Raw genomic sequence first — 25432 nt, forward strand, 5'->3', positions numbered from 1 at the left:
CTGGAAGTCCACTCCAGACCCTGTTTGCCTGGGTATCACCAGCAGAGGCTGCAGAACAGCAAGTATTACAGAACAGCAAATATTGCTGCCTGATCCTTCCTCTGGAAGCTTCATCCCAGGGGGACACCAGCCTGTATGAGGTGTCATTTGGCCCCTACTGGGAGGTGTCCCCCAGTTAGGCTACACAGGGGACAGGGACCCACTTGAGGAGGCAGTCTGTCCGTTCTCAGAGCTCAAACACGGTGCTGGGAGAACCACCACTCTTTTCAGAGCTGTCAGACAGGGACATTTAAGTCAGAAGAAATTTCTGCTGCCTTTTTTTCAGCTATGCCCTGCCCCCAGAGGTGGGCTCTATAGAGGCCATAGGCCTTGCAGTGGGCTCCACCCAGTTCAAGCTTCCCTGGCTGCTTTGTTTACCTTCCCAAGCCTCAGCAATGGCGGACGCCCCTCCCCGTGTCAGGCTGCTGCATTGCAGGTCAATCTCAGACTGCTGCGCTAGCGGTGAGCAAAGCTCTGTGGGCGTGGGACCCGTGAAGCCATGCGTGGGATATAATCTCCTGGTGTGCCATTTGCTAAGAGCGTTGGAAAAGCTCAGTAGTTGGGCGAGATTGTCCCGATTTTCCAGGTGCAGTCTGTCACGGCTTCCCTTGGCTAGGAAGGGGAAATCCCCTGACCGCTTGTACTTCCCGGGTGAGGCAATGCCCTGCCCTGCTTTGACTCATCCTCCGTGGGCTGCACCCACTGTCCAACCAGTCCCAATGAGATGAACCAGGTACCTCAGTTGGAAATGCAGAAATCCCCGTCTTCTGTGTCAATCATGCTGGGAGCTGCAGATGAGAGCTGTTCCTGTTTGGCCATCTTGGAACAGAATCTCTAATGATCGCCATTCTAACGTGTGAGATGGTATCTCATTGTGGTTTTTATTTTATTTTTTATTTTTTATTTTTTTTGAGACAGAGACTTGCTCTGTTGCCCAGGCTGGAGTGGTGCAGTGGCGTGATCTTGGCTCACTGCAATCTCCGCCTCCGAGGTTCAAGTGATTCTCCTGCCTCCGAGACTCCCAAGTAGCTGAGACTACAGGTGCATGCCACCACGCCCGACTAATTGTTTGTATTTTTTTTTAATAGTAAAGGGGTTTCACCTGTTAGCCAGGATGGTCTCGATCTCCTGATCTCACGATCTGCCCACTTCGCCCTCCCAGAGTGCTGGCATTACAGGTGTGAGCCACCATGCCTGGCTGATTTGCATTTCTCTAGTAACTAGTAACGATGAGCTTTTTTTTCACATGTTTGTTGGCTGCATAAATGTCTTCTTTTCAGAAGTGTCTGTTCATATCCTTTGCCCACTTTTTGATGGGGTTGTTTGTTTTTTTCTTATAAATTTGTTCAAGTTCTTCGTAGATTCTGGATATCAGCCCTCTGTCAGAAGGATAGATTGCAAAAATTTTCCCCCATTCTGCAGGTTGCCTGTTCACTCTGATGATAGTTTCTCTTGCTGTGCAGAAGCTCTTTAGTTTAATTAGATCCCATTTATGAATTTTGGCTTTTGTTGCCATTGCTTTTGGTGTTTTAGTGATGACGTCTTTGTCCATGCCTATGTCCTGAATGGTATTGCCTAGGTTTTCTTATAGGGTTTTTATGGTTTTATGTCTTACATTTAAGTCTTTAATCCATCTTGAGTTAATTTCTGTATAAGTTGTAAGGAAGGGATTCAGTTTCAGTTTTCTGCATATGGCTAGCCAGTTTTCCCAACACCATTTTAAAAATATGGAATCCTTTCCCCATTTCTTGTTTTTGTCAGGTTTGTCAAAGATCAGATGGTTGTAGATGTGTGGTGTTATTTCTGAGGCCTCTGTTCTGTTCCATTTGTCTGTCTTTCTGTTTTTGTAGCAGTACCATGCTGTTTTGGTTACTATAACCTTGTAGTATAGTTGGAAGTCAGGTTGTGTGATGCCTCCAGCTTTGTTCGTTTTGCATAGGATTGTCTTGCAGTTATCTCTATGGGCTCTTTTTTGGTTCCATATGAACTTTAAAGTAGTTTTTTTTCTAATTCTATAAAGAAAGTCAATGGTAGCTTGATAGGAAGAGCATTGAATCTGTAACTTACTTTGGGCAGTATGGCCATTTTCACCATATTGATTCCTCCTATCCGTGACCATGGAATGTTCTTCCATTTCTTTGTGCCTTCTCTTATCCTTTGAGCAGTGGTTTGTAGTTCTTCTTGAAGAGGTCCTTCACATCCCTTGTAAGTTGGATTCCTAGGTATTTCATTCTCTTTGTAGCAATTGTGAATGGGAGTTCACTCATGATTTGACCCTGTTTGTCTATTATTGGTGTATAGGAATGCTTCTGATTTTCGCACATTGACTTTGTATCCTGAGACTGCTTATCAGATTAAGGAGATTTTGGACTGAGATGATGGGGTTTTCTAAATATACAATCGTGTCATTTGCAGACAGAGACAATTTGACTTCCTGTCTTCCTGTTTGAATACCCTTTATTTCTTTGTCTTGTCTGATTGCCCTGGCCAAAACTTTCAATACTATATTGAATAGGAGTGGTGAGAGAGGGCATCCAACCCCTTGCGATTCCCAGGTAAGGCGACGCCCCACCCTGCTTCGGCTCACCCTCCATGGGCTGTACCCACTCTCTAACCAGTCCCAATGAGATGAGTCAGGTACCTCAGTTGGAAATGCAGAAATAACCCGCTTTCAGTGTTGATCTCACTAGGAGCTACAGACGGGAGCTGTTCCTTTTCGGCTACCTTGGCAGCCCCCAGTTCATCTTTTTAATGCATTTCAAAGTAAATTAAAAATATTAGTATATTTTACCCTATAAACTTCTTAAGCATATCTGTACTAATCTTTGTATTATTCCTCTGTCATCTAAGCTGGGCTTTTGAAATAGTTAATTCTTAGCATTTCAGAAGCCAGATAATTTTGCTGCTCTTTTGTTTGTTTTTTCCTTAAAACAAAGTCTTTAATATACCGCTGAACTGGAAATGAGGAACTACTACTCAAAGTACACAAACATTAAAATTTTTAATTGTATTAAATCTTTCTGAATTTTCTTCTGACTGTAATTCAGTGTTTTGCTTTCTGCTTAACATTAAAATAATTTTGGATATGTATATTCTTTTAGATACCTTTGTCTGGATATGGAGGAACAAGCAATCTTATTTTGGAAGGCGTTAAAAAATTATCTGACAGTTACATGGTAACAGTGAATGGCTTAGTACCTGGCAAAGAAAGTAAAATTGTTTTTTCTGTCCGCAACACTGGCTCCCGAGCAGCTTTTGTTAAAGCAGTAGGTTTTAAGGATTCTCAGAAAAAAATTTTGCTGGATCCGAAAGTATTGAGGATTTTTCCAGATAAATTTGTACTCAAGGAAAGAACACAAGAAGTAAGTATAAAAGTTTCTGTGCTAACAACATCAACTCATTTTAAAATTAAGTTAATAATTATGTATTTTAAAGCCAAAAGCCAAAATAAAATTTGAAAATAATGTAGGAGTGGACATAGTTATGTGATGTTGGAAATGCCATGCACATGCACTTGTGTCTATGTCAGATATTTAGACTCATAAGGTTGTTGAATCAGAATGAAATTACTTAAAAATATTTAATATTTACTCCTGATTTTTTTTCTTGGCATCAGGATGTTACTTTAATATATAATCCATCAGACAGAGGAATCAATAATAAAACTGCAACAGAACTATCGACTGTATACTTACTTGGTGGAGATGAAATTTCAAGACAGCAGTATCGCAGGTAGATGACTTATCTTACACAATGCTGGGAACCATTCAGTAGAAATGATGAAGGCTTCTGTGGCTTGGGATGTGGAATTTTTAGAACATTTCACTATTAGTGAATTGGTAGATGAAAAATCATGGTAGAATTTATGTGGGTGATGAGCTACCACAATGTGAGGAAAAAATACCCATAGGAAACTCATCTCCTATATTTCCTCAGAATGTGCCTTCTTTTCTAGATGAATGTATTGTGCCACTCTTCCCTTACTCATTACCTGCATCATACTTCATAATAGGACCATTTTTATAATGTACTCTTGACGACGTGTCAAGTGACCGTGTCAGTTTTATAAAAGATTAGAAACTACTGAATGATTGTATTGTATAAACAGATGACTAGTTAGTAATATTTCTGGGAATGCTGTGAATTATTTGAAAGGATCAAGTCGAATTTTTGAAATGTATAAGATGTTTAACTTGCAGCTATTTAAAAAGTACAAACTACTGTAAAATCTGATCTATCTAATGTAAATATAGGACAGGCTACGTGGCTCATGCCCAGCACTTTGGGAGGCTGAAGTGGGAGGATTGCTTGAGGCCAGGAATTCAAGACCAACCTGGGCAACATAATGAGACCCTGTCTCTAGAAAAGAAATAGAAAATTCAGTTGGGTGTGGTGGTGTGCCCCTGTAGTCCTCACTGCTTCGGAGGCTGAGGTGGGAAAATCACAGTCCCAGGAGTTCAAGGCTGCAGTGAGCTATGATTGCACTCCAGCCTTGGCGACAGAGCCAGACCTCTCAAATAAATAAATAAATAAATAAATAGATAATTTAAACATAGTTTGATATGCTGAACTGTTGGAAAATTTAGGATGTTGATTTAGGTTTAGGTGTGATTCAAAGATATGAATTCTCTCATTGTAAAGTGTAGTTTCCTAGACTAAAGGACCTAAACACAGGATGAGTGCAGCTCATGGTGTGTCACCTGCTAATAAAAAATCGTTAGAAAGGGGGTGTGGAGGAATACGCCTGTCTCCTTCCAACCCTTTGTGCTTGGCTGTGTTTTATTCTGATACAGAATTTGGGAAACTGTTTTGTTTTTAATTTGTTGAGGGTCATTGGAATGTTTTACAAGAGGGAATTTAATGGCGGCTTGCTACATGATGTTAGAACAGACCAAATAAAAAGCTTGCCTTTGGACCTGGTTTTGTTTCTTTTTTAAGTATTTTGGAAATAGAAACTGACATTTGGAGAAATCATATTATGAGGTATTCTGATGTTTTTCTTTTTCTCAATTGGGATATAGAAGTCAGCGTATTGTTTTCAAACTCCTCTTTGACATAAAATTATAGTAGTGAGATTTTCTTTGTGGACATCTGAGTATTATAGAGAAATTTACATTTCAGTTTTCTCACCTCAGATTCTCTGGAAGGAGCCAGATAAACATGGTTATATGGTAATTGAGATATTCCCCGTCAAATCTTCCCATTTTTTAGCATGTTCTTTTGTGTTCTGAGACAAATTTCTAGCTATGACCACATTATCACAACTAATGAAAAGGTAGGACCTGAAAAGAATCTAGTTTTACTCTTCTTTTAGGGAATTCTTGTTTGATGTTAATATTTAACTGAAACTGATAATTTTACTACCATGTGTAAATTTCGAGGGAACTTCCAAAACAGATTTTTCTTTTAGGTGTAAGGTCTGTGTACTGATATTTCAGTATTAGTGGGATTTGCCAAATGCATTAGTGAAAATCTAATTAAAGCTATTTTATATATAATGGCACTTTTAAATAATAATAAAAAAAAATCTCTCATGCCAGGGCCCTGTTACATAAACCAGAGATGATAAAAGAGATACTTCCAGAACACAGTGTGTTTCAAAACATTAATTTTGTTGAAGCATTTCAAGATGAGCTATTAGTAACTGAAGGTAAGAATTTTGGCGTGTCTTGATGTATTAAATCTTTTGGGCCGTTTGTAGTATTATCTAGGTCCAGCGATGTGATATAAGAAGGAAGTGTTAGTTTAGATACAGTGTCAGGCAGAGTTTGAGCCACAGCCCTGCTGTATGAGTTTGAACAAATTACATTATTGAATATCAGTTTCCTTATCTTGTAAATGGGAAGAGGAGCGACATCTAGCTTTTCATCCATACGGAGTTGTTAACAAGGATTCAGTGAAACAGCTTTGCTGCTATATAAATGTTACATGTTACTAATACTTTCTGCACTTATTCTCTAGGCAACCTTGTAAACAGGAAGAAGAAAATGGTCATTATTAAATCAAATTAATTGCTACTTAGATTTGATTGCAAACTCGCACTCATTTTGAGGTTACTGTTCTATTGTGCCTATTGTAAGATTTATGGAAGATGTAGTGGTGGCAAAAAATCTTCAAAATAGGTAGTAATAAGGTGACACTAACCTAGATGGTTAGCCCTGTTTACACTAAACATTTCAAATATTTAACGGTATTTATTATTCCTACAAAATATAAATATATTGAGACATACAGACTGTGTAAAAATGTATATACGGATTTTCACCATAGTGGTGTTTGTAATAGCAAGAAGCTACAAGTAACCTTAATGCCCAAGAATAGGGAGTCATTTAATTATGCAGTAGAATGTTTTTTTTTTTTTTGAGATGGAGTCTTGCTCTGTCCACCAGGCTGGAGCGCAATGGCGCGATCTCTGCTCACTGCAAGCTCTGCCTCCCGATTTCACGCCATTCTCCTGCCTCAGCCTCCCGAGTAGGTGGGACTACAGGCCACCACCACACCCAGCTGATTATTTTGTATTTGTTAGTAGAGACGGAGTTTCACCATGTTAGCCAGGATGGTCTCGATCTCCTGACTTCTTGATCCCCTCGCCTCTGCCTCCCAAAGTGCTGGGATTACAGGCGTGAGCCACCGCGCCCGGCCACAGTAGAGTATTTTGAAGCCATTAGAACAATAATGTGAATCTGTTCTGAATGACATGGAAAGCTCTTCATTTATCACAAAACCTTTCTGAAGTTTGCATAGTAAGATCTCATTTTGCTAAAAGTTATTACATATATTTACATAAGTAAAATTACAGGCATATACACACCAAAAGAACAAGTGGCTAGTTTTGGTGGTAAATTTCTGGTGGTAGCTTTTCCCTGTTTTTATTTTCTACTTTTTTAGTGATGGATTATATTTTGCTTCTGAAATATGAAGTGATGAAAGGACATTTATGCCTTGGTAGGGGTGATGTTGAATAGTCTGTGAACTTTTCAATAAGTGGGTGTCTAGATCATCTGCTCAAAGGGAAGGCAAGGATGAGTTAGTTAAAAATGACAAAAAGACTTGAAATGGACTTGTTAGGAGTGTGCTGGGGACCAGAGCAAAGGAAAAAAGCCTTGGATTTGAAGTGGAAACTGAAGACCCATCCGTCCCACTGCAGCCCCACCTCTTCCTCAGAGGAAGGATCCAAATACGAGATAAGCTGAACTGTGCTGTGGAGATGGAACACTAACACTTAGGAACACGGTGCAACTGTGGTGAAGACTGTAGGGAGCCAGAGTTTGCAGTGGTTCAGAAGGTGGCATAGCCCCACCATACAACGACAGTCCTCTCGTTGAATGGTGGATGCATCCTGAGAAGACAGAGTGCCAGTAGGTCTATGGACACTGGATGCAGAGGTACTGGATGCAGTCCTTGTCCATGAGGGGCTTACAGACTCAGGGGAAGACAGATGACTCAGGTGTGATGTGAAAAGTGCTGTGATAGAGAGAGCTGTGTTTATAAATCTGGGAGGGCACCTCACTTAGAATGAGATGATTCTTGAGGTATACTTGAAGAAAAAGGAGGAGGTGGTAAGGCGAAGATGAGACCTGAATAAGGGCAAATGCTCCAGGTAGAGCTGCATGTCCAAAAATTAAGTACACATAATGTATTAAGAGTTGTGTTGACACAGCCAACCAAGAGCTCAAGTAACTGTCAAGATCACCCATCTAGATGGGGTTGAGCTGGGACTCAGGCCAGGTCTTTGGGACACCAGAATTTCACCTCAAGGAATACTGTATTCCTTGTGATTATATATTTATTGTCCAGATGAATGGAGAAAACAGTTTCACTTTATTTGTTGGTTTGTACCATAGATCACCTGTGAGTACACTGCAGCTGAAGCTTTTATGTGATGAATTTCAGTAACATTTCCTTGAGCATGTTACTGTTCCAAAGATTTGTGTAACAATCTTGCTTTTACAAAATGTGTAATTTATGGCACATATTTTTGTAGTTGATTTAAACTTTTTCAGTCAAGAGTCTTGGTTAAGTTATAAATCTAAATTTATAGTTACTGTGTTCTTTTAAAATTTCCACGTCAAAATATATGATACTCAAAGACCATTTAATTTAACATTTCTTGTATATACAAATTTGGGTGGCCTAATCTAGAGATGTTAATCTTTTTTTTTTTTTTTTTTTTGAGATGGAGTCTGGCTCTGTAGCCCAGGCTGGAGTGCAATGGCCGGATCTCAGCTCACTGCAAGCTCCGCCTCCCAGGTTTACGCCATTCTCCTGCCTCAGCCTCCCGAGTAGCTGGGACTACAGGCGCCCGCCACCTCGCCCGGCTAGTTTTTTTGTATTTTTTAGTAGAGACGGGGTTTCACCGTGTTAGCCAGGATGGTCTCGATCTCCTGACCTCGTGATCTGCCCGTCTCGGCCTCCCAAAGTGCTGGGATTACAGGCTTGAGCCACTACGCCCGGCCTAATCTGGCCTTTTATCATTTTTAACTTCTGTCTCTGTCTCTTCTTGTCTAACTTTTTCATCTTTAAATAATTTTTTAGCGACTTGGGAGCTTCTGGGAGACATGGTGGCAACATCTCTTTGGATGTTTTACCAGTCAGAGGTCCTCAAGGTTCTCCTCTTCTCTCACAGGCGGCTCGCCCGCCTCCGGATCAGCTGGCCTCCGAAGAGCCGTGGACTGTCCTGCCCGAGCACTTGATTCTAGTAGCTCCTTCTCCTTGTGAGTATGTCAGCTGTGACACCTCAGAGGTCTGTTCTGGCGTCTGGGCCTGTACTTCCTTTGTACCCATGGCCCATCCAAGACACACATGGGCTCTTGCACATTGAGCTGTGCCTTGCCCAGGTCCTGCTTCCACTGTTGGAGACCCCACTCAGACTTGCCTAGAGCAGAGTCCTTGTCCCAGGGCCACACTCCTCAACGAGGCTCCCAGTTCCCCAGTGGCAGAGCCACACCCCTGCCCACAGAGATACAGCATTGGTGCAGAGTAGAGTGAATCTGCTACGCAGGTGTGTGCTCAGGTTAAGACCAAGCAGTGACAATTTCCAGGTTTCCTTTTTCCTTTTGTTTACTACCAAGGATTGGAAATTTCTGTAATTGCACAGTTGAGAAAGCAGTAGCATACTCATGTATCTATTTAGGGTTCTGGTTTATTAGTTGTTAACATTTGTCTTTTTCACTGTTGTTAAATGTAAGTAACATTTTATTTATCTGACAAAATAGGTGACATGGCAAAAACTGGATGCTTTCAGATTGTGAATAACTCTGTGAGGTTATTGAGATTTGAGCTGTGCTGGCCAGCGCATTGCCTCACAGTCACACCGCAGCATGGATGTGTCGCCCCAGAGTAAGTCTGACTTCCGTGTTCTCTGCGTGTTACTTAGATGCTGGCTTGGTGACTTTCTAAAGGTCAAATAATATGTCATTGTAGTTTATCCAGTTAAATTCTGCACCGTGCTGACTCTGCACAAAGTGCGTGCATGGTTCTGCAGGTCAGCTGTGGGCTCAAGTGGCAGGCGGACTAGTGGAGCAGAGATCTGCACACGGCTGGTTATGTTGTCACCCAGGAGGGTAAAGGGACACACACATTTGAGGTGGAACAGAGTCCCTGGTGTGAAGACTTCAGAGCGTTTCCTTCTTAGGACTCTGCCCACAAAATGACAAAGCAAGGAATGCAGCTGGACATGGGATGAGGGGTCGCGATGTGTCCCGAGCCCAAACACTTCTGCCGCTTCTTTTCTTGGTTTGGGTTGTGTGTTCTGTTTTTCTGAATGTTTTTCAGACAAAGCTTCCTCGCTTTTAGTATGTATGAGCCATAACCTTGCTGACCGTTTTCTGCGTAGAGTATTCTAGGACAGAAGGACGTCTCTTGGGGCCAGCCATTTACACACGGCCACAGCCTGTCCACAGCCTGGTTGTTGATAGGTGGGAAAGCCACAGCTCTGCGGCGTTTCGGGACCTCACCTGGCCAGCGCGTGGCGCCCACGGCTGCCTGTTCCCTTCTATCTGGGATTAGCAGCTTTGCAGAGAGACCACATGAAGTTTATTTAGTTTTTGCAAAATGATATGCTGAAATTTTAGGAGAGTTTACTTGACTGAGACTTTGAGCTGAGGCATGGTTAGGGATACTCCAGAGAGACGTTGTGGGAACCAGAGCAGTCAATTCGGCATGCAGCAAGTGTTTCTCATGTGCCACACACCCTTTCAGCTAACGGTAGAGCAGGTTCCTCACAGGCCGCTTTTTCTGTAGCCTCGTGTGTTTGTCAGGGGAAGACAATCTTGCCCTGTCATTTTTGACATGTTGACAGAAATAGCTTTTCAGTCTGGTGATTTCTTATCCCATTGTCCACTTTTAAACTCTTCTCTGGCATCCCCTGGCTCTTGAAGAGAATATTGAGCCCAGAAAATATGAGCAGCCGGGTTATATAGAAACACATTTTTTTCTTCATTTCTTCTCCGTCGCCCCCACCCTTTTTTCCAGTTTCCTCTGCCGCTGCTTCATTCTCTCCGTGCTGCACCTACATTCTTCTTTCTTATCACGTGGCTCAGAGCTTTTGTAGTCTTGGTCTTTTGCTCTAGAAATTTTTACCGTGAGTTGCTTTTAAAATGATATTCCTAAGTCATCGTTTGTGTTCACATGAGTTTTGCCCTTGTGTCATGGGTTCGCACTGGCGAGTTCCTTGTTAGCCGTTGAGTCGGGTGGAGATGGGCTGAGCACGTGGGAGCCGCGTGGAGTGAGCTCTGTTCTCTGCTCTGCCTGAGCAGGGAGGAAATGGCCATTGGCTGGTAGACAGTATTTATAACTCCTGTGATTACTGCTGTTAAAATGCAGGCTCTTTCTAATTTTCTTACTAATTTTTTTTAAAGGAGTAAACTACAAATTCTTGTGAGTCCTAATTCCTCCTTATCCACAAAACAGTCAATGTTCCCGTGGAGTGGTTTGATCTATATACACTGTGATGCTGGACAGAAGGTACTTTTAAAAGTGGTTCAGTTTTTCTTTGAGTGACAGTTGTGTTAGTTTGTAGCTTCAGTTTCACAATCCTCATTAGCACTTAATTTCAGAAATCAAATGGAAGTATACTTGGCACTTCGTATTTGTGGGTTCCACATCCAAGGATTGAAATTATTCAACCACAGACTGAAATTATTTGGGGGAAAAATAATACAAATAAATACAGTATAACAAATGTTTGCATAGCATTTGCACTGTATTAGGTATTATAAGTACCCTAGAGGTGAACTAAAGTGTATGGGAGGATGTATGTAGGTTATGTGCAAATACTGTGTCACTTTATATACAGGACTTGAGCATTGAGGATTTTAGCGTCCTCAGGGGATCCTGGAACTGATCTGCCGTGGATACCCAGGCATGATTATTTGTATTCTGAGGCCAACTAGTTAGAGCATTGGTATAGAATTTTTCCATAGTGGCCCGGGCGCGGTGGCTCAAGCCTGTAATCCCAGCACTTTGGGAGGCCGAGACGAGCGGATCACGAGGTCACAAGATCAAGACCATCCTGGCTAACACGGTGAAACTCCGTCTCTACTAAAAAAAAATACAAAAACTAGCCGGGCGAGGTGGCGGGCGCCTGTAGTCCCAGCTACTCGGGAGGCTGAGGCAGGAGAATGGCGTGAACCCGGGAGGCGGAGCTTGCAGTGAGCTGAGATCCAGCCACTGCACTCCAGCCTGGGCGACAGAGCGAGACTCTATCTCAAAAAAAAGAAAAAGAATTTTTCCATAGTGATCAGAACAGTTATCTTGGGGAATGGGTGTAGAGAGTGGAGCCTAGAACTGATTACTAATTTTCGAAATTTGCTTTAAAAACAAAGGTAGTGGGAGAGAGGAGACAGAGTCACAGATTTACCTTGAGATCTAAATAAATAAACTTTAATTCCTAAATTTATTGATGTTTCATTTGTTTGGCATTTCTTTTCTCTACCATGATTTAAAAATGGAATTGTTTCGTTTAAAATGATAGGTATGTTTTTTGTAGCTTATCCCTGTCTTTGGCTCGTTTCAGAAAATCGTGAAAGTTCAGATTCGAGAAGATTTAACTCAGGTGGAACTTTTAACTCGTTTGACCTCCAAACCATTTGGAATTCTTTCCCCAATATCTGAGCCTGCAGTCAGTCATTTGGTGAAACCAATGACAAAACCGCCTTCCACAAAAGTTGAAATAAGAAAGAAGAGTATTACTTTTTGTACAACAGAACCTGGTGAAACTTCAGGTATTGTATCACAAAATTATGTAATTCAAATGTCTGCTGATATATTGAGTCTATACTTAATTCTTAGCCATAATAAGTTGGTGATAAATACAGATTTCCTCCTCCTTCAGGGGGAAAGTGGTCACTAGCAATCATTTCCATGATGGGCTGGATTTGGGATCTAAACAATCTTGAAATGTGAAATCTTGGCATTTACTAACTGTGTGTATTCCAGGAATCCTAGGTTTTATTTGATGGTCAGAATCTTTCCTGTGCAACTCTCACAAGATCCTTGACCACAGTTGTTAATAAGTTAGCAGATGAAGAAGGCAGGCCAGTGGTGGAGCCCGGCTTCATCACTGACTCACGTGACCTTGAGGCTCCAGACAGGTCCAGTAGACTTGCTCAGTTTCCCCGTTTGTAAAATGGCCTTTGGAATTAACTCCTTCCAGAGAAGGCTTCGAGGATAAATTCAGTAATTCCTATATGGGCAGACCCTGACTTACGGTGGCTCGATTTACCATTTTTTGACCTAGTGGTGGTGTGAAAGCCATGTGCATTCAATGAAAATTGCACTGTGATTTTTGACCTTGCCCTGGGTAGCGACACATGGTGCTGCACCCTCTTGTGATTCTGAGCGGCGGCAACCCTGAGCCACAGCTTCTAGTCAGCCGCGATCACAAGGGTGAACAGCGGATACTGTATTCTGCAGTGCACTGTCTTCAATAAGTGACATGAGATATTCCACCCCGTGTTATCAAACGAACTTTGTGTTAGAGGATTTGCCCATCTGTGGGTCAGGTAAGTGTTCTCAGCACGTTTCAGGCAGGCTCGGCTAAGCTATGATGTTGGGTAGGTTAGGGGGATTAAATGCGTTTTTCACTTAGGTTCATTGCAACTTAGGATGGGTTTATTGGGACGTGAGGAGCGTTTGTGTTCAGTGGTACATGTACAGCAGTTAGCATGCTGTTTGTTGTCCGTTAGGCACTCTGTATTGCTGACATTCCTCGAGAGTCCTGAGATCATTTCTTTTTGTCCCTGTCTGTCTCTCTCACTGCTGGCTCAGGCTAAATGAGCAGTGTTGTCGGGGGACCTGTTAGAAATGATATGGGTGCATCTCTTGCCTGGCCCTCTAACTCCTTGCCTCTCCATTGATGTTGTCTACCCCCAGCCTCAGCCTCCTGCTTCCATGGTCTTCTTCCCATACCTTGTTGTTCAACTCTGGAGCTCCCCACTCTGAGCCTGGCACTTGCTGACTGTCGCCCATCTCTTCAGCTCACTCACCCAGGGCTCACAGCAGTTCTCTGTCCTCCCTGAGACCCCCCCTGCCCGAGGGCCCTGCCTGTTTTGTGCTCTCTCCCAGCCTGCCCATGCCCCTCTCCTCTTGTCACTCCCTGGACTCCTGAGTCTGTCCTTATAGTTGCTGTTTCCCAGGCTTCCGTGACTGTGGGGTGCTCCTCTCCCTCTCTGTTCCTGCCTGGCAAGATCCCAACCCTGGCTTGTCCCAGGAGCCTGGCTCCTCCTGCCTCCACCCTTGCAGTGAAACCACGCTGGAGGGAGCTGCTCCGCCTTGCTGGGGGTTCCTGGTGCCCCTCCACCTGAGGCTTTGCTGCCTCTGCTCCTCTGTGTGTGTCCTGCAGCTCCCGCCACCCCCGCAACTGGGGGCCCTTCTCTCCTCTGGGAGCTTCTACCCGCTCCCCTGCTCCTGCTGTCACTCTTCCTAACCCTTGACTTTGCCTCACACATGAAAAATAGAGAGGCCCTGAGACTCAGTGAACGGCTTCTGTTTCCGTCACAGATGAACCCTCTGCCTGGAACCAGGCCTGTCCCTTCTCACCTTTCAGGGGCTTCCTGTGATCCCCTCTCTCTCCAGAGCCATCAGCTTCTCCCTCCTTGTTGATGCGTCTCCACCAGCACCCAGTATACTCCACCATTACCGGGTTAAGAAGCATCTTCCTTGGCCCCCACACCCTTTCCTTGTGGCTTCCCCCATCTCAGCAGCCCCCTGCCCTCACTTCCTTAGGCTTTGGCTGCCGTCACCTCATGCCCGGAACCCCATCCTGTGGAGGTCACTTAAGAGCTCCATGTGCCAAATCCAGGGTCTGTTTTGTGTCTTGGTTGACTTGACCTCCCAGCACTGTCGACTGCTCCTCCACATTGGAGGACTCTTCCGTGCAGCTGCTATGCCCTGGGGCTCAAGTTTTCCTGCCTCACCTGCTCCTGCTCTGACCCCTTGTTGACTCCTCTCCCAATTTCTGAAGCCTGGCAGGGTCCCGGCCCGGCCTCCCTGTGCGTTTCTTTCTCTGTGTTCCCCTGTGTGATGATGGCCTGTGGCGTGTGGCCTGTGGCCTGTGGCTCTCATGACTTCCCATGTGCTGGGGCCCAGGCATCACACCCCGGTGCCTGCTTGGCTCCCACATGTGGGCGTCTCATGGGCACATCAGGTGTGGTATGCCCAACAGAAGCCCTACACCACCTCCAGGCTCAACCATGGCAGTAGGTGGCACCACTGTCTGTTCATCGGTTGTTATTTCTGAGTTCTCTTCTTCCTCCCTCTTCCCACTCAGTCCATCAGCAAGTCCTGTGAAGCCTGTCTTCCAAGTAGAGGCCACACATGCCCACGTCTGTTTCTCCCCTTTGCCACTGTCCAAGCTGGAGGCAGTCACCCTGTGCGTCATCTCACAGCCAAACTGCTGCAGCCATGACTTACCTCGGCTTCCTCGTCCACTTCAGTGCCTTGCAGTATCTTTTCTACAGAGCAGTCTGTAACGCTTTAAAAATGTAAATCATCTTATTGCTCCTCTGCATAAGCCCTTTGGTATCTTTGCATTATACTTGTAATAAAACCTAAAACAGAATATCTGACATACCTGATTTTTTAAGAAAATACTGTGGTTCTTGTTGAACTCCTTTAGGGATCTAGTGATTGGGTTCTTTTAACCCCAGTATGAGGTAGTAAGGCCTGTCACAGTCATCTGCTTGTTCTCCAGTCTCTCTGGGTTTGGGTTATGATATATGTGTTCCTTTTAGAGAGCTGTCTGGAACTCGAGAATCACGGCACCACAGACGTGAAATGGCATCTGTCATCTTTAGCTCCACCTTATGTCAAGGTCAGTCATGACTGCCTCAGATATAATCGTTTTAATGTTTAAACTTTTTCCAGGACGTTCTAAAAACTGACTATGAGCATAGGTTGATATTATTGGTTATTTGCTTGTTTGTTTTCTGAGACAAAAGTCTTGCTCTGTCGCCCAGGCTGGAGTGCAGTGGTGTGAACACTGCTCACTGTAGCCTCAACCTCCCAGGCTCAAGTGATGCTCCAGCCTCAGCTTCCCATGTGGCTGGGACCACAGGTGTGTACCACCACGTCCAGCTAACTTTTTGTTTTTTTGTAGAGATGGAGCCTCACTTCACTGCCCAGTCTGGTCTCGAACTCCTGCCCTCAAGCGATCTTCCCACCTCAGCCTCCCAAAGTGTTGAGATTACAGGTGTGAGCTGCTGCACCTGGCCTTGCTGGTTATTTGTTCCACCAATTCATTTACTTGGTTTTCTCTTTAGATGAGGATGATATATGCCCAGTCTTTTTCACAAGATGGTTTTGAGAGTCAAATTAGAGAATATGTGTGGAAATACATGTTTGCTCCATTTAATGCTGTCTCCTAGCCCTAATTTTATCTGAAATAACTGTATTTTGAGAAATACGTAAAAACCGTATTTCTGAGCATTGTATATACACATGCATGGCTTTCCCCTCATGTTCTGAGTGCTGTCGTATGTTCCCAGCCAGCGGTGCAGGAAAGGGAGCTGAGCACTCTTTGCCAGTGAGTGGCAGCCTACTGTCTGTGGCAGTAGTTTCCACCAGGGCACCGCCTGAATTCAGTGGGTTTGTCATTGGTGGTGTTTAGAACAGGGCTGTGGTCTCTGCCATATATTTTGTGTGATAGTAACAGTTTTGAGCCATAATACTAACCAAATGTGTACAAAAAACAGTTTCTGGACCTACTGTGAAAAAATTAAAGACTACTTGGGAGGCTGAGGTGGGAGGATCACTTGAGCCCAGGCTGTCGAGGCTGCAGTGAGCCATGATTGCGCCACTGCACGCCAGCCTAGGCAGCAGAGCAGATATTACCCTGTCTTAAAAAAATAAGTAAATACAAATTAAAAACTGGTATTGCATAAGTTATTAAAATGCACTTTCAACAGGGTCTTCAGAGTCTTTGAGCAAAAGATAGTTGTTTGACATTGTGAGCCTCACCATAAAGATCACTATAGCCAGGGAACTGATAAAAGTCGCCTTGTGTGACCTCTCCTTTGGTGATGTGAGTCAGCATGATGGCCTTCTGCAGAGCTCAGTCAGGTAGCACTCCCATTTTGGGAATACCTTGCGTTCTCCTTTTCCACTGCTAAGTGTGGTGGTATGTTCTCAGCAGCCATAGAGGTAATAGTGTCTCTGTGGGATTGATCCGTTGGCTTTATGGTTTTTAATTTGTTTAAATGATTGCTTTGCAGGGAGTTGATGAAAGTGGAGACGTTTTTAGAGCCACCTATGCAGCATTCAGATGTTCTCCTATTTCTGGTCTACTGGAAAGCCATGGGATCCAAAAAGTAGGTTTCGATATTTTTTTCCATAGGCAGTTAGTAAGAACATCATGTAAATTGTCCAGGAGTGCCTCATTTGATTCCACCCATTTAGCTTGTTTCACCCAGAGCAGTGCTACTCACAGAGCCAGTGTGCACCCAAGAGAAGAGCCTGCCTCACTCGCAATGCGCTGTAGCAGGCAGTCTCAGTGTGAAGAGCAGTCCGCTAAACAGAGTGGCTCACTTAGCAGTAAAGACCACAGACTGCCGGTGCTTACAGTCGTACTACACTGATGGAGATGAGAGTTTTGTCTGTCAGCCGTAGCCAGAAAAACCTGCCATTACCCAAAAACAGTTCAGTGTTTGTGGCATAGTCAGCAGTGTATCTTCATGGGTGACAGATCCCTCCAGCTACTATGACCCTCTTAAATGTTAATTCATTTCTATACCTGACATATTCCCTTCAAATGTCTCCTAACAACACTAATCCCCCACCTGGCCTCAGCAATATACTTTTTCATTCTAATTGCTGAAGCTCACTGGCTCATTTATTAGACATTCAGACTGAAAGTAAGTTATAGAATGTAGCTGTGAACTCAGAAATGACCGTAAAAGAATCTTGAAGCAGCTGTAGCAGTTGTTGCAAACTACACACATTACTGGGTCTGTATAACAGCCTTTCAGAGGGCTTCTCACTTCTTTTGGAAAGACACACAGTTCTACACATGTAGTTTAGTTCGTTTCCCAAACCACAACGGAAGCAGAGCAGAACGGGATAAACACACTGCTCAAATAGAGTTCAGCGTATGAGGCGGGATAAACACACTGCTCAAATAGAGTTCAGCGTATGAGGTGGGATAAAGATACTGCTCGAATAGAGTTCAGCGTATGAGGCGAGATAAACACACTGCTCGAATAGAGTTCATACTGCTCGAATAGAGTTCAGCGTACGAGGCGGGATAAACACATACTGCTCGAATAGAGTTCAGCGTATGAGGCGAGATAAACACACTGCTCGAATAGAGTTCAGCGTATGAGGCGGGATAAACATACTGCTCGAATAGAGTTCAGCGTATGAGGTGGGATAAACATACTGCTCGAATAGAGTTCATACTGCTCGAATAGAGTTCAGCGTACGAGGCGGGATAAACACACTGCTCAAATAGAGTTCAGCGTATGAGGCGGGATAAACACACTGCTCGAATAGAGTTCAGCGTATGAGGCGGGATAAACACACTGCTCGAATAGAGTTCAGCATATGAGGAGGTATCGCAAAAAGAAACCCAACAAGAAAGACATCCCGTGTCAGTCGATCAGAAGACTTAACCTTGTTAAGGCAGCAGCACTCCCTAAATTGGTCTACATGTTCAACACAGTCCCAGTCAAAACCCAAGCTGGGCCCAAAGCAGTCCACAGTTAATGCTGTTCCTATCAAACTACCAACGTCATTTTTCACAAAACTGGAAACAACTATGCTAAAATTCATACAAAGCCAAAAAAACAACCTGAATAACAAAAGCAGTCCTAAGCAAGAACAAATCTGGAGGCGTCGTGCTACCTGACTTAAAACTATACTATAAGGCTACAGTAACCGTAACAGCATGGTAGCAAAACAAAAACAGACATACAAACCAGTGGAACAGAGTAGAGAACCCAGAAATAAAGCCACACACCTACAACCATCTGATCTTCAACAACTCAGCAAAAATAAGCAGTGGGGAAAGGACTCCCTAGTCAATAAACAGTGCTGGAATAGCTGGCTCACCATATGGAGAGGAATGAAATTGGACCCCTGCCTTTCAGCACATACAAAGATTAACTCAAGGTGGATTAAATATTTGAACATAAGACCTCAAACTGTAAGAATCCTAGAAGAAAACTTAGGACACACCATTCTGGACTTTGCTCTTGGGAAAGAATTTTTGACTAAATTCTCAAAAGCAACTGTAATAAAAAAAAAAATTGACAAATGGGACCTAATTAAAGAGCTTCTGCACAGCAAAAGAAACTATCAACAGAGTAAACAGACAACCTACAGAAGAGGAGAAAACATTCACAAACTGTACATCTGACAAAAGTCTAATACCCGGGATCTATAAGGAACTTAAAACAATTGAACAAGCCCAAAACAATTCACCCCACTAAAAATGAGCAGACGACATGAACAGACACTTCTCAGAAGAAGACATACAAGCAGCCAACAAACATGAAACAATGCTCCAATCACTTATCATCAAGAAATGCAAATCAAAACTACAATGAGATACCATCTCACAGCCGTCACTATGGCCGTTATTAAAAAGTCAGCAGCCTGGGCAACATGGCAAAACTCTGTCTCTGCAAAAAATACAGAAATTAGCTGGGCATGGTGCCACGCACCTGTAGTCCTACCTGCTTGGGAGGCTGAGGTGGGAGGATTGCTTGAACCCAGGAGGCAGAGGTTGTAGTGAACCAAGATTGTACCACTGCACTCCAGCCTGTGTGACAGGGTGAGACCCTGTCTTCAAAAAAATAAAATAAAAAGTCAAAAAACAATAGATACTAGCAAGTCTGCAGAGAAAAGGGAATGCTTATACACTTAGTGTGAATGTAAATTAGTTCAGCCACCATGGAGACCAGTTTGGAGATTTCTCAAATAACTTAGAACTGCCATTCAACCCAGCAATCCCACTACTGGATATATACCCAAAAGAAAGCAAATTGTTCTACTAAAAAGATACATGCACTTGCACATTCATCACAGCACTATTCACAGTATCAGAGGCATGGATCAATCCACTGTTGATCACCCGTGGATTGGATAAAGAAATGGTGGATTGGTACATGTATATCATGGAATACTGTGCAGCCGTAGAATCAAATCACGTCCTTTGTAGCAACATGGATACAGCTGAAGGCGATTATCCTAAATGAATTAACACAGGAATAGAAAACCACATGCCACATTTTCTCACTGACAAGTTGGAGCTAAATATTGGGTACTGATAGACATAAAGATGACAGCAATAGAAACTGGGGACTACTGGAAGGGGGAAAAGGGCTGAAAAATTAATGATTGGGTACCTGGGTGATGGGATCATTCATTCCTCACACCCGAGCATCGTGCAGTATACCTAGGTAACAGACCTGCACATGTACTCCCTGAATCTAAAGTAAAAGTTGGAAAAGAAAAAAGGAACAACAATGGGCCCATAGTGGTAAAGATATAGGTGTCATGCATCTATTTTAAAAAGAAAAAAAATTGAAATTAATGAGCTAAGCAGTCAGTTGAAGAATGGTGAAAATAATAAATCCAAAGAAAGAAAAAAATGTTCTAAAGCAAAACATAGTGAAATTAAAAACAAAGAAATGAGAGAAGATTAACATCTCCAAAGCTGCTTTTTTGGAAAAAATAATAATAATAGACAAACCTTTGGCAAAATTGACCACAGCAGGAAAAAGACAATTTTACATAAAAAGCATTTGTCGCATGAGAATCTAGCAGAATGAGATTAATCAAAAATTCAAAAATTTTTTTAAAGAATTAAAGGTAAATAAATGTGTTAGAAAAAGAATGACTTAAATATCAAAGATTTTTTAAATGCCTCTTTCACAAACCCCTCAAATATGTTTTCCAAAATGGTCTTTACGGGTTGTCCTGTGAATTTATACACCTTATACCATTGTATAACTTTGTCCCCTGCCCTGCAAAAAAATTGCACCAAAATCTAAGCCCACTTTATTCTTTGTTCATTCTAAGATTTAGTGCACAGTTGTAATTAATCTAAATTTAGTTAAATAAAACATAGAAAAACTAATTTAAAAATAAATTCATCTGACTTTTGTTTTAAAATTGAAAGACTTATTCTGAAATCTATGTAGATATACAAGAGACCTAGAATAATCGGACAATCTTGAAATAGAACAAAGTTGGAGGATTTTACACTCCGTGTTTTCAAAACTTACTACAAAGCCACATTATACAAAACAGTGTGGTTTTGACGGTACCATAGAACTATGGAATAGGATTGAGAGTCCCAAAATAAACCCTAATATTTATAGTTAATTGATTTTTTTTTTTTTTTTTTTTTTAAATAAGGGCACCAAGACAGTTCAATGGGGAAAGAATATTTTTCAACAAATAGTGCCTGGGAGAACTGGATAGCCACATGCAAAAGAATTCGAGTAAACTGGCCAAGCGCGGTGGCTCATGCCTGTAATCCCTGCACTTTGGGAGGCCGAGGCGGGTGGATCACGAGGTCAAGATATTGAGACCATCCTGGCTAACACAGTGAAACCCCGTCTCTACTAAAAAATACAAATAATTAGCCAGGCGTGGTGGCGGCACCTGTAGTCCCAGCTACTCGGGAGGCTGAGGCAGGAGAATGGAATGAACCCAGGAGGTGGAGGTTGCAGTGAGCCGAGATGGCGCCACCGCACTCCAGCCTGGGCGACAGAGCGAGACTCCGTCTCAAAAAAAAAATTAGGGTAGACTCTTACTGTATTAGGGTTCTCCAGAGGGACAGAACTAATAGGATATATGTATATACGAAAGGGAGGTTATTGGCTGGGCACGGTGGCTCATGCCTGTAATCCCAGCACTTTGGGAGGCTGAGGCGGGCGGATCACCAGGTCAGGAGATCGAGACCATCCTGGCTAACACGGTGAAACCCCGTCTCTACCAAAAATACAAAAAATTAGAAGGTTGTGGTGGCGGCACCTGTGGTCCCAGCTACTCGGGAGGCTGAGGCAGGAGAATGGCGGGAACCCGGGCGGCGGAGCTTGCAGTGAGCTGAGATCGTGCCACTCACTCCAGCCTGGGCGACAGAGCGAGACTGTGTCTCAAAAAAAGAAAAAGAAAAGGAGGTTATTAGGGAGAATTGACTCACACGATCACAAGGCGAAGTCACACGATAGGCCATCTGCAAGCTGGGGAAGAGAGAAGCCCAGTAGCAGCTCAGTCTGAGTCTAAAAGCCTCAAGAGAGGGAAGCCAGCAGTGCAGCCTTCAGGCTGTGGCCAGACTGTCAGAGGGCCCCTGGCCAAACACCAAGCACAAGGGCTGAAGAACGTGGAGTCTGATTTCCAAGGGCAGGAGGAACAGAAGGAAGCATCCAGCACGGGATAAAAACGAAAGCCAGGAGACTCAGCAAGCAAGGTTATCTCACGTTCTCCCGCCCGCCTCCTCCTCGCCTGCTGGCAGCTGATTGGATGCGCTCTCCCACATTAGAGTGGGCGTTCCTCTCTCAATTCGCAGACTCAAGTGTCAGTCTCCTCTGGCAGCGCCCTCACAGACACACCCAGAAACAATACTTTAGCAGCCATCCAGGCCTCCTTCAATCCAACTGAGTTGACACCTAGTATTTGTGGGGTTTTGTTGTTGTTGTTGTTTTGAGATGGAGTCTCGCTCTGTTGCCCAGGCTGGAGTGCAGTGGTTCAATCTTGGCTCACTGCAGCCTCTGCCTCCCGGGTTCAAGTGATTCTCCTGCCTCAGCCTCCAAGTAGCTGGGACCACAGGCGCCCACCACCACGCTCGGCTAATTTTTTGTATTTTTAGTAGAGACGGGGTTTCACCATGTTAGCCAGGATGGTCTCGATCTCCTGACCATGTGATCCGCCTGCCTTGGCCTCCCAAAGTGCAGGGATTACAGACATGAGCCGCCGCGCCCGGCCTGAGTTGACACCTAATATTAACCATCACACTTACCTAGTACCATGTACAGAGATTCACTGAAAATCGACCATAGACCATAAACATTAGACCTAAAGCTATAAAACCTCTAAAAGACAACATAGGAATAAATCTTCATGACCTTAGGTTAAGCACTGGTTTCTTAGATTTGACACCAGTAGAGCACAAGCCACAAAAGAGAAAATAGGTGAATTATCAAAACGAAAAACATTTGTGCTTCAAACAAAACCATCAAGAGAATGAAAGACACAGAATAGGGACAAAAATTTGCAAATGATATTTTTGACAAAGGACTTGTATCCAGAATACGTGAAGAACTCTTACAACCCAGTAAAAAGACAAATGGCCCAATTTTTTAAATGAGCAGAGGATTTGAATAGACATTTTCCCAAAGAAAACATACAAGTGATCAATAAACATGTGAGAAGATGCTTAGAATTCCTAGTCATTAGCAAAATGCAATCAAAACAAGAAATAAAGTATCACTTAACACCTACTAAGATGGCTGTGAGTTTTAGAAAAACAGAAAATAACAAGTGTTGGTGAGGATGTGGGGAAATTGGAGCCCTCATGCATTGCTGGAGGGAATGTGAAATGGTACAGCTGCTGTGGAAAATAATTGGGCAGTTTCTCAGTAAGCCAAACGTAGAATTACTGTATGACCCAGCAGTTCCACCTCTGGATATACACTAGAAAAGTTGAAGCAGATTTTCAAACAAAAACGTGTTCACAGCAGTGTTATTCATAGTAGACAAAAAAGTGGGAACCACCCAAATGTCTGATGGATTGATAAACAAAATCTGGTATATCTGTAAAATGAAACATTATTTGGCAGTGAAAAGGAATGGAGTTACTGGTACATGCTATATCCCGATGGATGAACCTTGAAAACATTGTGCTAAGTGAGAGAAGCCAGTCACAGAAGCCTACAGATGTGTGATTCTGTTTATGTGAAATGTCTAGGATATGCAGATCTACAGAGAGAAAGTGGAGTGTGCTTGCTAGGGGATTAGCTGAGATACTGAGTGTTAAGAGTTCCCAGTATGTGCCTAGGGTGTAACATGCAGTAATACTGGTTTTCCCCTCCTCTGTTCTCTTGTATTTTTGGTATTTGAAGGGGTATAGTTAGGATTTCGTAGTCCCGTAGTGCCCAGTGGTGGTTTTTACCCTTTCCTTTGGTTTTACCCTTTCCTTCCTTCATCTTCTCAGAGTCCAAGTCCATAGTGGTGTAATTCTCTAGTCAGATGCTCTCCTCTCCCTGACCAGTCCTACTTTTGCCTCCAGGCTCTCAAAAGCCTTGAGCTCAGGCTGACTGGGTTATTACGTTTAACGTTCTGCGTGGGCAGAAGTTAGGCCACTTACGTGTTTTAATGTTTAAGTCCAGACTCAGAAATACTGATTCATTGTTAACCTGATTCATTGTTAACTGATTGATTGTTAAGTGATCAGTATTATCAACACTAAATTATTTGACAAAGCTAAGGCTCTTAATATTGGTAACTGTTATAAAATGCTTTTTTTAAACATTACAATTGTCCCATGATTGAGCTTTTTACAGATTGTACACATGCAGGGTGTGTTTATCACTGAGCTATGTGCCCAGGGTCACTGGCCGTGACTGACATTTGGAAGCTAATCATAATGCGAGCTGCCACTGTGGAGTGTCTGATGCTTGTCTTGTTCTGCCTCCTGTAGCCGCCGCCCCCCTCCCTGTTGTCCGTCTTCCACAGCTCCTGGCCGCTGTGAGGCCTTTGTCCTGGTACTGCTTGGCCAGCAGAGGGTTCCATAAGCATTCGAGGGAAGACAATTGCGAGTCTGTGGTTGGACCTTCCTCGTGTAGGTGTTGTACTTGACAGCTTTAGTGCTTTCTGATAACATGTCCCCCCCACAGTAAAGCATTTATTGTACATTTTAAGGAATATGTCATATAAAGCCTTAAGCAAAAAGTGTTTTGGATCTGGTATAGTAACCTGTTAGAAATGAAATTGTCCAAATTCTTTCAATTAGTGGGAAAACTAGCCAGTGCAAAAGCATTTGTTCGTTTAATTTTTTTCATACCAAGTCTTCGAACTGGTAATCTAGCGGCCACTGTGTTGAATGATCAGTGTCTCAGTTTCTCTCCTGTGTGTATTTTGTAGGTCTCCATCACATTTTTGCCCAGAGGTAGAGGGGATTATGCCCAGTTTTGGGATGTTGAATGTCACCCTCTTAAGGAGCCTCACATGAAACACACTTTGAGATTCCAACTCTCTGGACAGGTGAGTAATACACTGAATTTAAGTAAATCATTGTGTGTATTTTAAAAACAGAAAGGAAATTAACAAGAAAAATTGGCCTGAAAATGCAGAATATAGTCCCATAATCCTAATTTTCTTGTTTGTCTGTATTAATTGGCATGTTTGATGTCTGGGTTTGGCTGTATTGTTCATACAGCCCATGAAACCCATGTTTGACTTAATCATGTAAGAAACTCTGTGTGCGTGTGCATCATGCATGCATGTGGGCACATGAGAGAGAGAGAGGAACCAGGCAGTACAGAGTACAGAGCTTGCAATTTAGGGGATTTAAAAATCTTAAATCTCCTTTTAAAAATTTTTAAAGGAAATGGTAGAGTTCAGATAAGTAAATGTCCATATAGTTTCTTAGTTTTTATTTCTTCTTCCTTATCCTGTGATTTTTCTGTACAGAGCATCGAAGCAGAAAAAGAGCCTGAAAACGCACCCCTTTCCACGGATTCCCTCATTAAAATAGATCATTTAGTTAAGCCCCGAAGACAAGCTGTGTCAGAGGCTTCTGCTCGCATACCTGAGTATGTTGTTTTTGTCATTCTTACGAGTTTTTTACCAGTACTTTATTGAGGAATAGAGTCAGTAAAATGCTTGATGACTTTACCTGAGTTCACATGCGTATTACCAGCACTCCAACCACGATACAGAATATTCC

General features: G+C 43.1%; 1 protein-coding gene across 1 annotated transcript in view; it reads left to right on the forward strand.

Moving 5' to 3' along the window:
* CEP192 (centrosomal protein 192kDa) overlaps positions 1–25432 on the forward strand; it is a 156496-nt gene that overhangs the window by 120364 nt on the left and 10700 nt on the right. The window contains exons 30-40 of the mRNA XM_011985552.1: positions 3141–3401; positions 3656–3771; positions 5580–5701; positions 8571–8753; positions 9255–9378; positions 10899–11004; positions 12056–12263; positions 15273–15352; positions 16752–16847; positions 24628–24747; positions 25177–25298. Coding sequence (XP_011840942.1) covers positions 3141–3401; positions 3656–3771; positions 5580–5701; positions 8571–8753; positions 9255–9378; positions 10899–11004; positions 12056–12263; positions 15273–15352; positions 16752–16847; positions 24628–24747; positions 25177–25298 — 1538 coding nt within the window. The remainder of the gene's footprint in view (positions 1–3140; positions 3402–3655; positions 3772–5579; positions 5702–8570; positions 8754–9254; positions 9379–10898; positions 11005–12055; positions 12264–15272; positions 15353–16751; positions 16848–24627; positions 24748–25176; positions 25299–25432) is intronic.

The sequence above is a fragment of the Mandrillus leucophaeus genome, unplaced genomic scaffold, assembly GCF_000951045.1.
Source record: "Mandrillus leucophaeus isolate KB7577 unplaced genomic scaffold, Mleu.le_1.0 Scaffold286, whole genome shotgun sequence".
Lineage (NCBI taxonomy): Eukaryota > Metazoa > Chordata > Mammalia > Primates > Cercopithecidae > Mandrillus > Mandrillus leucophaeus.